At 53.4% G+C, this 12,242-nt stretch overlaps 4 protein-coding genes across 4 annotated transcripts; 2 read left to right on the top strand and 2 right to left on the bottom strand.

The window, feature by feature from the left end:
* Nucleotides 1–145: 145 nt before the first annotated feature.
* J4E93_000410 (uncharacterized protein) lies at nucleotides 146–2,611 on the top strand (the record flags this gene model as incomplete). The annotated part of the gene is made up of 2 exons (XM_049338370.1): nucleotides 146–260; nucleotides 321–2,611. The coding sequence occupies 2 exons, from the start codon at nucleotides 146–148 to the stop codon at nucleotides 2,609–2,611; spliced, it is 2,406 nt and encodes an 801-aa protein (XP_049204255.1).
* A 1,432-nt stretch (nucleotides 2,612–4,043) lies between these two features.
* Nucleotides 4,044–5,792, bottom strand: J4E93_000409 (uncharacterized protein; the record flags this gene model as incomplete). Its single annotated transcript, XM_049338369.1, has 8 exons — nucleotides 4,044–4,397; nucleotides 4,445–4,710; nucleotides 4,761–5,103; nucleotides 5,151–5,210; nucleotides 5,258–5,327; nucleotides 5,378–5,420; nucleotides 5,496–5,572; nucleotides 5,632–5,792. 8 exons carry the CDS (start codon nucleotides 5,790–5,792, stop codon nucleotides 4,044–4,046), a joined length of 1,374 nt encoding a protein of 457 aa, XP_049204254.1.
* A 686-nt stretch (nucleotides 5,793–6,478) lies between these two features.
* J4E93_000408 (uncharacterized protein) lies at nucleotides 6,479–9,878 on the bottom strand (the record flags this gene model as incomplete). The annotated part of the gene is made up of 5 exons (XM_049338368.1): nucleotides 6,479–8,198; nucleotides 8,249–8,562; nucleotides 8,610–8,841; nucleotides 8,895–9,754; nucleotides 9,831–9,878. 5 exons carry the CDS (start codon nucleotides 9,876–9,878, stop codon nucleotides 6,479–6,481), a joined length of 3,174 nt encoding a protein of 1,057 aa, XP_049204253.1.
* Nucleotides 9,879–10,527: 649 nt separating this feature from the next.
* J4E93_000407 (uncharacterized protein) lies at nucleotides 10,528–11,656 on the top strand (the record flags this gene model as incomplete). The annotated part of the gene is made up of 3 exons (XM_049338367.1): nucleotides 10,528–10,631; nucleotides 10,693–11,243; nucleotides 11,295–11,656. The coding sequence occupies 3 exons, from the start codon at nucleotides 10,528–10,530 to the stop codon at nucleotides 11,654–11,656; spliced, it is 1,017 nt and encodes a 338-aa protein (XP_049204252.1).
* Between the last annotated feature and the right edge of the window lie 586 nt (nucleotides 11,657–12,242).

The following is a 12,242-nucleotide window of genomic DNA, read 5'->3' as shown; positions in this document are numbered from 1 at the left end:
AAGCTAACCCTGCGCATCATTGCTAGCCCCGCGCCACTCGCGACTTGACATCGAAGAGCGCATCATCTCCAAACCCTCCCCAACACCGTTCTTTCCGTAATTTCCTTCGTTTCCACCGCGCAAAGCTTGTCGCACCGCTGTCGCTATGTCGAAGGGCAAAAAGGGCAAGAGCAAGGCCAAAGGCGGCTCGGCCAAGGGCACACCGCAGCGCGCGCAGTCCAAACGCCACTCATACCAATCATGGCCAGTACATGAGGAGAGTACGTTTGCGCTCTTTCCCCAATCGCCACGTTGAGATTGGGCTGTATTGACCGTTACAGCCGCGACCGCCTCAAGGTTCTCCCTCAAAGACGAGGCGAAATGGATGTCAAGTCACCGCACCGCTGCGTTTGAAGCTGGCAAGAAATTGCGACACATGCCCATCGAGTTCATAAGCGCCGGCCACCTCGAAGGCACGCTGAAGAAACTCACGCCCGACGCAGAGACGGCCCAGGTCTCATCTGATTCCAGCGCTGAATCCATCACACCATCCTCGCCCTCCTCCACGCCCGACAACACGTCAGCAATGGCACACATGGCCATTCGCAGTCCCTCGCCCGCGCCTTCTGAGGCTTCATCTTCGAGCGCCGACGAAGTGCTATTCAGAGGCCGTGGAAACCAGCCACCAGCTGCGCCTGCCGCCACCTCGTCCTCTCAACAGGCACCCAAAGCCACCTCTACTGCGAAGCCGCCACCCACATCATCCGCACACGCGACGGCGCGACCATCACAGCCGACTCATTCAACAGAGACGCCATCTGTTCAGACACCCGAGCTCACCGCTGCCTCTACTACCGACAATACATCCGTGGCATCGACAGCCAAGCTTCCAGTATCGGTTGAGCTTAGCATTCGAGGGAACGCTACATCTCAGCTGGAGGTAGAGGTGGACTCTGATGCCGACGACGTTGATCAAACCCAGTTTTCAAAGCGAAGAGGAGGTAGACCCGCGTGGGAAGGCACAACTACCGAGTGGCAACACCGGAGCAAACCAAATGTCGGATGGTTGCCTGGCAATGCCCGCCCTGACATGGACGCCTATCTGCGCGGCGAGGTAAACCCTCGCGACGCCGCGATAGATGACTACATGCAGAACATGGAGGAGTTTGGTCTTACCGAAGATATGATGGCTTCGTCTGGCTTCGCACGTCGTGAGATGGATCTGGATGCGGGCAGTCATAATGATTGGGAGTCAGCATCGGGAAGCGAAGACGGTGGCAACGAAGATGCAGGCGATGGCACTGAGGAGTGGGACTCAGATATGCTGCAGGATTTCGACGACATGGACACTGCATCAGACGTCGCGGACAAAGTCGTTCGGATTCTATCAAAACGCATGCGCAAGAGTGGCCTCCAATATCTCTGCGTATACGAAGACTCGATAATAGACGAAGCTCGCTGGATCTCACCTACACACCTCAAGTCTGGCGACGAGAAGCTACTGATCAAAGCTTTTGAGGCAGAAGCTCACGAGCGTGAGCAGCAAATGCTCTCCAGCAGCGACTCCGAGGACGACTCCGAGGATGAGGACGACGAAGATGAAGAAGCTGAAGATTGGGACGATGAGACCATTGCGAAGGTCTTGCAGAAGCAAGAAGAGCTCGGCCTAGGTGGCGACGAAGTGATGCTCTATGGTGGCGATGAATATTTTGATGGATCGGGCCCATCTAAGAACTACTCATATGGCGGTTACGGCAGGTCCAACAAAAAGGGGAAGGGACGCGGTCGGGGCAAGAGAGAACCTACTTTCCCCTCCGCTTCTGCTATGGTCGCGGCCCTCGAGATGGATCCATATGGCGGCTTTGACATCATGGACACTGAGCGCCCATCGCTTAAACCCAAAAAGAAGGGTCGGCGTGGTCAGCCACCGCCAGAGTTGGATGACTCAGATCTGAACGAGCAGTTGCAAAGCGCGTGGGCAAATGACAGGGCCAAGAAGCGTCTGAAGAAGGCCGAGCGCGAAGAGTTGCGTCAACAAGGCTTGTTAGGTCGCAAGGGCAAGGGCCCCAACCTCAAGGTCAAGTACCAGGGTGGCATCGATATGGAAGACATTGTCGAAGAGCTTCGTGAGTTCTTGCTAGGCGACATGCAGACATTGTCTCTCCCACCCATGGAGGCTTATCGCCGCGCCACCGTCCACCAAGCTGCTTCATTCTTCAACCTGAACTCGCGTTCTCGGGGAAGTGGTATGGACAGGTTCACCATCCTGTCCAAGACCAACCGTACCCGCACTTATACGGACGACGAATTCGATATTGCGATTGCGAAGAAGGGTTTCCAGAAACGCCTTAAAGGTCCTCTTTACTCTGAGGGTGGTGGTGGCGGCCGTCCGGGCAAGTATTCCACCGTCAAGCACAAGCAAGGTGGTGCGCGCACCCGTCCTCAACTGGGCTACAAAGATGGCGAGACTGTCGGTGCGAATGCGCCAGAGCTCGGTCCTGAGAACAAGGGCCATGCCTTGATGATGAGGATGGGATGGTCCAACGGCGAAGCTCTAGGTGCTGGCGACAACAAGGGCATCCTAAAGCCTATTCCTCACACTGTCAAGACCAACAAGGCTGGTTTGCAGTGATTGCGCTGTTTGTATCACGACATCGCTTAATGACGTTGCTTTCCCCGGACGTTTACGAGGTGGTGTTTTACGACGTCCTGCTCAACCACACTCACATGCGCAGCACTGGTTGCGTTTGATATGGCATGTAGTACCTTGTGTATATCCTTGTGTATATTAGTACTGGCGAAGTCTGTGGCGTACGATGGTTTACAGATCATAGCACGTTTACGAAGGGCGATGGCATTGCATTGCGTGGCGGACACCGGCGGCGTTGTTTAGATCTTCCATCGTCGCCTGCAGATCCACCGCGGCGGCTCGTCATGCAGCTGTCATTTGGAGCTCGCGATACTGTTTTTCTCAAGGCCGCTCAAGTATGTCTCTTCGACTCATGATCCTGTCGCGACATCGCTTGGGTAGGCATCAAACCCACATCAAAATCGTACAAAAAAATCCAATAAAATACTAGAACTTATGAATGAACCGCGTAATGTGACGAACCCAGTGATTATTACGCAGATTGCTTTGGTGATGTATATCGCCAATGTAGATACGAACACGAACTCTGTGTTATTGGGGACGGATATCTTTGAATAAAGCGTGTCACCAAACCAATCGAAAAATCAGAACACAGCACAACGCGTACTTTTTGCCTTTCCTTAACGCGTAACAGTGTCTTTTCGACATCATGCGTCGTTGCGACGTGAGAAATCGCAGAACAAATGCGCGCACATATGTTTATACGCGTGATATGCATACGAGGCAACAGTCTAGCCAGCTCGATGAATTTGACTGACTTGTAATGGGACTACATCAAGACAATGAAGCTAAGAGATGGAATAAGCCATTGTTCGATTCCTTCTACTCAGCAAGCTAGAGGCAAACTCTCAATTCGTGTCTCGTCAACTCAAGCTAAAACACCGTTCTGGAGTTTACATGTAAACCGAACTGTCCAAACAACAAGGGTTTAATGCACCTCGTAGACTTCATACACACCCTCGCACGTGGGTCATATTCCACCTGCCACCTAGCCTTCTACATTCTCTTCAAACTGGTCGCGGTAGCTTGCTCAAACTGTTGCGTGGGAATAAAGTAGGCGCATTTGGATGATCGTTCGATGAGTCAAAGTTCCCACTGAAGGGCGTCAACCGACAGAAAGCCTCTAACAAGGCAAGCAGTCTGAGAGATCTATTCGTAAGATAATCGTGACAGAAGAGACACAGACACCATATGTGTAAGTCCCCAAATGTTATGTACGGAACGCCGAACTAGCCATGCTCCCCTTCTTAACCAACAAAACGCGTGCCGAAGTTGTAAATGATGCCAAATGAGGGTGTCATGTTCCCCAAAGTGTCAAGATGTAATGGATATCGTAGTGAAGGTCCTATTGTACTGGTTCGTCCGGGTTCTGCAATCTCTTCCCAAGGTAAGTATGCGAAACGAGCGGATTCGATCAAAACGCGGCGTATTCCTCGTTTGGTGGCAGTTGATAGTTCTCTGCGTGCAGGCCCTTGAGCGCTTCCTCGCCATCCTTGGTGAGGTCTGGTCTACCGACAGGTGTGACTGCGCCGGTGAAAAATCGTGGCTTCCACTCTTTCTCCGCCGCCTTTCGCTCTGCAGCCTTTTGCCGTTGCTTCTCTTCTATCTCCGTCTTGAGGTTCGTCGCCAGTCCATATTGCTTGCCTACTATGGCATTCGTGACGCCGTCCCAGAACTTGAGGGACTCGTTGGGAAGCTGCTGCTCGAGCGGTGGGACGATCTTGGCTACGGGATCAAGCGGGTTAAGGTCGATGATGAGGTTCTTCTCCTGCTTCATGTTAGGCTGTGATTCAGACCGCCGCTCAGTGTACTTACAGCAACCTTAGCAAATGGCTTGCTGCCAAGGGTATAGTAGACCTTGTCCTGCCAGTTGCCCTCTATCCGCGCGAGAACGTCCTTCTCCGAGACATCCTTGATCTTGGTAATCGAATCGTTGTTGGGGTCGTACTTGAAGATGACACCCAAGACCTTGTTCTGTGATCGACCGAGCCAACCTTCCTCCTGGTATTCCAGGATAACCTTCAGTCCAGTCTTTGGACAGGTAACGAAGCAGCTGTCGGCGACAGAGACATTGAGGGATCCTGTAAAAAGATTAGCACCTTCACAGTACTCGTCTGCTCTCATAGCCTACCTCGCAGAATACCCCCAAGGTAGGCGGCTGGGTGAGTGAGTTGGTACTCCTCATTGCCTCGGTTCTTCAGAGTGATGAAGATACCCAAGTTGTGCGCTCCAGCCACCACTCGTACGCTTGTACCGGTGAACTTGGCGCTCAGTTGATCATAACCGCGCGCACTAATGCCCTTTTCGGGACAGTCGACGTAGAAGGCGGACACGGGAGGATGGTGGGAGGTTTGCTCGGTGAGGTAGGAGACAGTCACGGTCTTGCCATCGCCTTTGACGCTGTTGGAGGCGCTCGAGGGAGCCGAGTTGGGGGTCTTGAGGGTCGGGTGGGTGTCTTCGATCTTCCAGTTGCACTGCGAGAGTCAGTAACCAGCTCGTGTAATTTCCGACGGAAGCGTACCCTGAAGAATTCGCCCAAAGTAGAGTTGTAGGGCTTGCAAGGCTTGCCCTTGACGTATTTCTGTTCCAGCATTAGCTATGCCTTATTCGCCGAGGCGTGCCTCATACCAGGTCCTTGGTAAACCAGAAGCGCAAGCACCCCAGCATGCGCCCCAGATCATCATCCGAATCTCCGATACTGTGGAGGTCAGTAACCACTTCTGCAGTGTGCGTCTGGCTTATGCTAACCTGATGAATGTGTCGGGCCTGTCCAAGTAGTGCCAGTACTCTGCTCTCTGTCAGATGATAGTCCGGCTTCAGCGACTTGCGAGGCTAGCCATCGCAGTTCTATATTCATATAACGTACCCAAGTTTGGCCTTGGTTCGAGGAGTTGTGCGGGGAGGGAGAAGCGGACAGCAGCGAGGTCAGAGACGCCAATAAACCTGGAGAAGGACGGAGTTAGCTTTCGCGTGTCTGCTGTGACCAGATGGTGCTACGTTACCTCCTCAAAATGCCCAGGAAGGTCTTGAACTTGGAGCTGTCATCCGGAGCCTTCTCGACGGCAGCGCTTGAAGGTGTGGCAGCCCGCGAGTTGTCCCGCGAGTTGAGGGCGGACGTGGTTGCAGAGCCCGGTTGGGCCTTCTCTGGCGCAAGGTCCGCCATGGTTGCTGGGATGTGGGTTTTACTCAAGAGAGTAATCGCAAGTGGAGATAGGAGCGCGAAGCTATATCTAGGTAACGATCGATGATGTCGTCAGGTGTTGAGGCGGTGCGCTTTTCGGGTTCCCTTGGCACGCGCCGGAGCTCTGACGTAGCGCAGCCGATAGCCTTCAACCTGGTCGCAGCGGGGTAGTGGAGAGAGAAGGGGAGCAGTAGCAGATGGAAAATAGCATGCACATGCAAGTTGGATGGTTATCTTCAAGTTGCAGGGGCTGCTGTTCTTCTGCTTAGCGTGCCGTTATCGTACCTCTAATCCCAACATGCCGCGTCTGCTGCAAGGTCGAAACGCGCAATAGGGACATGCATAACAGATCGTGCATCGCTTGATTGGGTGCAGTCTCGCCACCGACTTCTCACCCCTACCAGGTTTCACAACGACAAATAGCCTACTTTACACACGTGGAACCGCTTGAGATGTGTAAGAGAACTCATGATCTATTTTACTGAGACGCAAATCCATCAGCTCAAGCGTGATGGTGCACCCTGACGTTCTCGCTTCCAATAAATGCACACGACGACGCCAAAGTTCCAGTCGTGCATACTAATGCGTGATCGATTTGATCGACAGTGCAAATGACCGTCGGCCACCCCCAAACGCCGTCCATCGTGCCTTGCGCTATCGTAAAGTCATCAGTCATCCCATTCCCGCCATACGCCAATCTCGCAGGCCTTGGGCGTGTCGGTGTAGATTTCCACGTCGTACCATTCCTCTACCGGTCCCCCAGAGCCTGACAGCCTATCAAGAACGAGCCATAGCTCGCCTTGCATCCCGAGCTTCGGGTCGATGTTGACGCTCTCGGACCGAACCGTAGCAGTGTCAGAGTACTCTCCTTGCTCACTTGCGATGATGAACTTGCGCTCCGGGCCTCGACCCATCTCGACACTCAATCGGAACGGACTGCGCGCTAGCTTGCCCAAATCGACGGCGCGAGGGCTCGTTGCTTTCGAGAACCTGGCGATGATGGTATACGACGCTAAGCGCCTAGGCCACAATGGGGCAGCAACTTTATGTATGCTGGCACCAAAGCACGCCGGAGCGAGCTTCATCGAGAGCAATCCCGCCCCGTCGCGCGGCACTTGCTTCAACACCACCTCGCTTGTGCTGTCAACTCGGAGTTGGTAGTCACCAGTCAGACCAGCTTCAAACAAAGAGCAAATGATCGTGTAGGAGCCTGGTTGAAGGTCTTTGATCTCTGCGAGAACACATCCACTGCGGTGGTCACCCGAGTCTGCTAGCACATCGCGACTCTGCAAGCGATATAACCTCTTTCCGTATCCCAGAGCAAGTTTGACGTGTAGGGGATGCTCATGATTCGTGCTGGTGAGTAAGATGGCTAGCGAGCTGCGCTCGCGGACAGTGAGCGAATATTGAGGATTGTCGAAATATTTCGATGAGTCCGTACCACCACCGGCCGTCTGCCTTGTCCACGCGCCTTCCTCGGTCTTCTGTAAAGGGTATCGCTGTGCCGCCTGTTCCAGTGTGATTGGGAAGTTCGCAAACGCAGACAAGGAGAAAGTGTACAGTGATGGAGGTAAGTCGTCTTGATCAATCACTACTGTGTATGTCGAGTTGGCATCCGCGTCACTGCGAAGAAGACACTGCGGTGTAGTAACGTAGTCGCTCGATTCCAGGTATGTGTCCTTTATGTATAGGCGTTCTCCCTGCCCGTTGCAGATGTATATGCTCATATACCCCTTCGGTGTATCCCCGTGGGTGTTGACTTGAGTGTCGGGGCGAATGCTTCCGTCGTTGAACGCATCTGACTCCTCTTTGGTGACTGCTGGTACGTCCCGGAAATGGCGACTAAGGAGAAACCATACAGGTCCAGCACCTTTGGACGTAAAGGCGAATTGTGGATGCTTGACAATGCAGCCGCCTGGCGACGATGACTCTATGTTCCACTCGAAATGAATGTCTTGTCGATAGCGGAAAAGGCCAGGGTTCCAGTTCAGATACAGGCTCTCGAAGTGTTGTATGACCTGCTCCAATCCAATCCAGAATGTCGTTGGATGCGGCCGATCCTGAGTGGGGACACTATCCCTGTGATAACTCTCAAGGCTGTAGTTAGAACCACGACTGGAGGTAGACGCAGGCGGATCCATGGCCGTCACAGCCGAAGGGCGAGGGCCGCGCCAGCCTTTGCCTTCGACCCATGGATTCTTGACGAGCAACAGTCGATCATGCTCTGTCTCCCTCATATCCAGCACGACGTAACTGTGTTGGCCCTCGAGACCAAGTTCACGCTCCTGCCTGGTCGACATCTTGCCAGTACCTGCTGTGACAAGAACATCACCATACATGAAGGCGTTGTGTATGCGCTTCCATATCTGATCTGGAACCGTATCGGCCCTATAAGAGTTAGTATGGTCAGCTTTGGGATTAGAGAAGAAACAACTTACTCTTGCAAGAAGACCTGTTCCGGTATCCAGCCGGTCAATGTCCAGAGATCACTGCACGAGTTGCTTCCAGGGAAGTCGTAACCGCCGCGGACTTTCAGGTATGCTTTCTCAAGCAGTGCTGGCCATAATAGTGCTGGATTACGGCGGTCGAAGACATGAAGCAGTCGATGTGTCTTTGAGACAGGTAGTCGATCATCGATAACCACCTTTCTCCAACAGCCGTTGAAGTTGAGTCGTATGATGTACTTGCCATTAGACGAGGTTAAGGGCTTTCCAAGGTGCTTGTCATAAGGATATATCTTATTCGTGAGCATCTGCCACAGTTAGCACCGAGACTGCAGAATTTCCGAGACTGGCAAACCTGATCGTGACCGCGTTCTGAGCGAGCAATACCAGCGCATAAGCTTGTGACCACCGAGCAATCTGAAGCTGCATCCTGTACAAGATCCAGAGGCCTCGTGCTAGACATCAAGGGTCCGATACTAGCCCTATCGCTAGGAGACTGCGACGGTGGCGGCACAGCTTCTTTGGCACGCAGCCAACCGAGAAAGAACTGCTGTTGGTATGAAGACAGACTCAGATCTCGTGTATCCCTGTCGCTATCAGTATGTCTGAATGACCCCGACATGACCATCGGGTAACGTACGTGTAGGCTGCCTCGCCCTCGGATACGAATTCATCCGCAGATGGAGTCTTGTCCCAAGGTGGAAACTTGAAGCCATTGACTGTCGAAGCCTTCAACAAAATGATGCTTTCTTTTGTGGGTAATTTCCTGCTCGAAATCGGCTCTCGTAGCCTGTGTATCTGAGAATGAGGTGCGGTTGAGGGCGTTAGAGCTGCTGTTTGCGACTCGGGTACTCCAGGCTGAGACTCTGCGCTAGAGGGCTGTGGCACTGCAGATGAATTCAACACGGATTCGTGTCCGTTCTTCGGATGGTTGTCACGGTCAATGTTGGCGTTTGAGCTATCTTCGTGTGACGCATCAGTGACTGCACTTGGTACATCGATTGGAAAGGCGTCATCCGAAAGATCAATAAGCGGCATTAGATCTCGGCGCGCATCTTGCTGGAAAGAAGGGACGACAGAAGAGAGATCTGACTGATGAACGAATGCTGAGAACGAAGAAGCTGATGATTTACCTGAAGCTGCTGGACCGTCGATAGGTCCTGTAGTCGAAGAAAGAGCCCAACGAGACGTGTTTGAACGCGTAGTGGAGTCTTCAAAGGTTGTGCCCGGAGTCGCAGTCCCGGCAACGTCTTTGGCCCATCGACCAACTCGCTCATCTCTGGTGTTTGAGGACTGGGGTTTGACTAGAGGTGTCCATGATACAGCGGCCTTGATGAGATCGGCACGACTCAACATCTCGCTGCATTGCGCCTTGAGGTCCTTCCTTTCGTCTGGGTTTGACGATAGTTGGATCGCTTCCATGAGGTTCTCGGCCACGCTAATTGCGAGACTGAATGCTTCATCCTTGGTAGCGGCTTTGTCAACCCGCGAGCGATAGTCCTGGTAGCTTGATTAGTTGGAGCTACAACGCGGGACTTGATGTTGCAGCGAGAAGTTAGTTGTCTGTATCACATACGCTTGCGGCCGCTTTGTAAGCCTCAATCTCAGCGGCCCGGTCAGCCATCGTGAATGGCTTGAGACAGGACACGGTAAGAGAAATATGACCAATACTAGCAGCGACGACGAAGCTACTTGCGTTGTGCCATAGCGATGCGACTGACTATGGGTAAGTGGAGTCAAAGGCGCACTAAGAAGCTGTGATGGTGCTGTGGTGTTGTGATGTTGTGATCTGGGGCTGGAAGTCTTAGCGCAACGCACGTTCCTGCCAAACGGCCGTCGCGACTGCCAGGCGCAGCAGGAACAGCCAGTTCCAGCACATAGGTGACGAGTCTAGACGTCTCCTTCCACGTGCGAGACATATCCAGCCAGCCAGGCACGGCTCGCTCACTTTCACCGGAATGATCGACAGCGGCTGCGGTGAAGGAAGGTCCAAGGGAGCAGGGTGTGTCGTCATCCGAACCTGAACCTCGGCCTCTAGGACCTCGGGAGAGGTCAGCCATGCATGCGACAGCGCTATCGCGTTGCGGGCACCATGAACGTCCCCTGCCCGCTTTTTCTAACTTCCGATGCTGCTATCTCCAATCTTCAGATTACTGCTGTCATGATGAGATAGTCCGAATTAATCGCAGATTCCACACCATACCCTCCGCACGTCACACACTTCGCAGTCGCAACACTTCGCCAAGCCTTAGCAACTGTACTCGACCACCACCATGGCCGGCCAGTCAAAGGTAGAAACTCTGCCACCATGGGGTAATGCTGTCGCAGGCGCCGCTGGTGCCGTCATCGCGAACACCCTTGTCTATCCCCTAGATTTGTGCGTCGCAAATCCCCCGAGCCTTCTTGGGCAGCAGGAAAAGATATTAACACGACCTCAGGATCAAGACGCGACTACAGGTCCAGGTTAAGCGCTCGCCTACGTCCAACGACCCCAATCCCGCCGACCACGAACACTACAATGGCGCCATCGACGCGTTACAGAAAGTCTTTGCGCAGGAGGGTCTCTCTGGACTATACGCCGGCATAGGAGGCTCTCTGCTCGGCGTAGCATCGACCAACTTCGCATATTTCTACTGGTATACCGTTGTACGCAGCCTCTACATGGCGAACCGCACGCTTCAAACGTCACCGAGCACGCCGGTCGAACTCTCCCTTGGAGCGCTTGCGGGAGCGCTCGCCCAGCTCTTCACAATCCCGGTCGCAGTCGTAACGACGAGGCAACAGACCATGAGCAAGGCGGAGCGCAAGGGCATGATCGCCACGGCTATGGACGTGGTTAACGGCGATGACGGCTGGACGGGGCTTTGGCGAGGACTCAGGGCGAGTCTGGTGCTCGTCATCAACCCATCAATCACATACGGAGCGTACCAGCGATTACGGGAAGTCATGTACCCAGGAAAGAAGACGTTGAAGCCTCTCGAGGCGTTCCGTAAGCCATGGCCACTCTCACAAGTCAAGGAAAGCTACTAACATCTGTCAGTCATCGGAGCCATGTCCAAGACGCTTGCCACAATCGCAACCCAACCGCTCATCGTCGCGAAAGTCGGTCTTCAATCGAAACCTCCACCAGCCAGGAACGGAAAGCCTTTCAAGTCCTTCACCGAAGTCATGCAGTACATCATACAACACGAAGGCCCGGCGGCGCTATTCAAGGGCATCGGACCCCAGATTCTCAAGGGTCTGCTCGTCCAGGGTTTCCTCATGATGACCAAGGAGCGCATCGAGCTCTCCTTCATCCTGCTCTTCCGATACTTCCGCCAAGTACGCGCCGAAAAGCTACAGAAGCTGGCGAACATTGCGGCAGAAAAGGCCGGTAAGGCAGCACCGATACTGGCCAAGTAGGCCTTGGCTTGCTGGCATATCCTTACCTTCATCTCAAGTGTATATATTCGGCTTTATACTTGGTTGCGAAGACGGATTGGCCGAGCGTTGTGTTGACTTGAATCTGGCGTTTGGCATTCATTGTTACCGCGGTTATACACATAGTCTGTCTTGTAAGCATTCTTGAATTTCTACCGTTGTGTACACTGTGCTGGTGATGTGTCATGACCATAGTCGCGGCCACGCTAGCGGAGGCGCCGTGCGGAGGCTGTGAAGAGATCCGAGCAACAATGTCCATTCACGCAAAGAAACCTTAACTAGAACGCCACGCTAATTCTCCGCTAATGGCCCACCATATCACGCCGGTCTTCAGTTTAGCGCTTCTCACTTCTCGGGTTCATCAAGAATTAGGCACACTGATCACGTACATTTGACTACAACCCATTGATATCGCCATAACTCCAACACTTTACTCCTACCACCTACTGCAAACCCACAGCATCCGTAACTACAGATGTGCTATCTCCGACCTACAAAGTACGCGTGCGGCCATGTTTCTCCTATCCACAAACCAGGCCACCAACGCCCAAGTGCCAAAGAGGATGCT

Source organism: Alternaria ventricosa (genome assembly GCF_023758065.1).
Source record: "Alternaria ventricosa strain BMP 2768 chromosome Unknown scaffold_1, whole genome shotgun sequence".
Classification (NCBI taxonomy): Eukaryota; Fungi; Ascomycota; class Dothideomycetes; order Pleosporales; family Pleosporaceae; genus Alternaria; species Alternaria ventricosa.
This window is presented reverse-complemented; position numbering and strand designations above follow the sequence as displayed.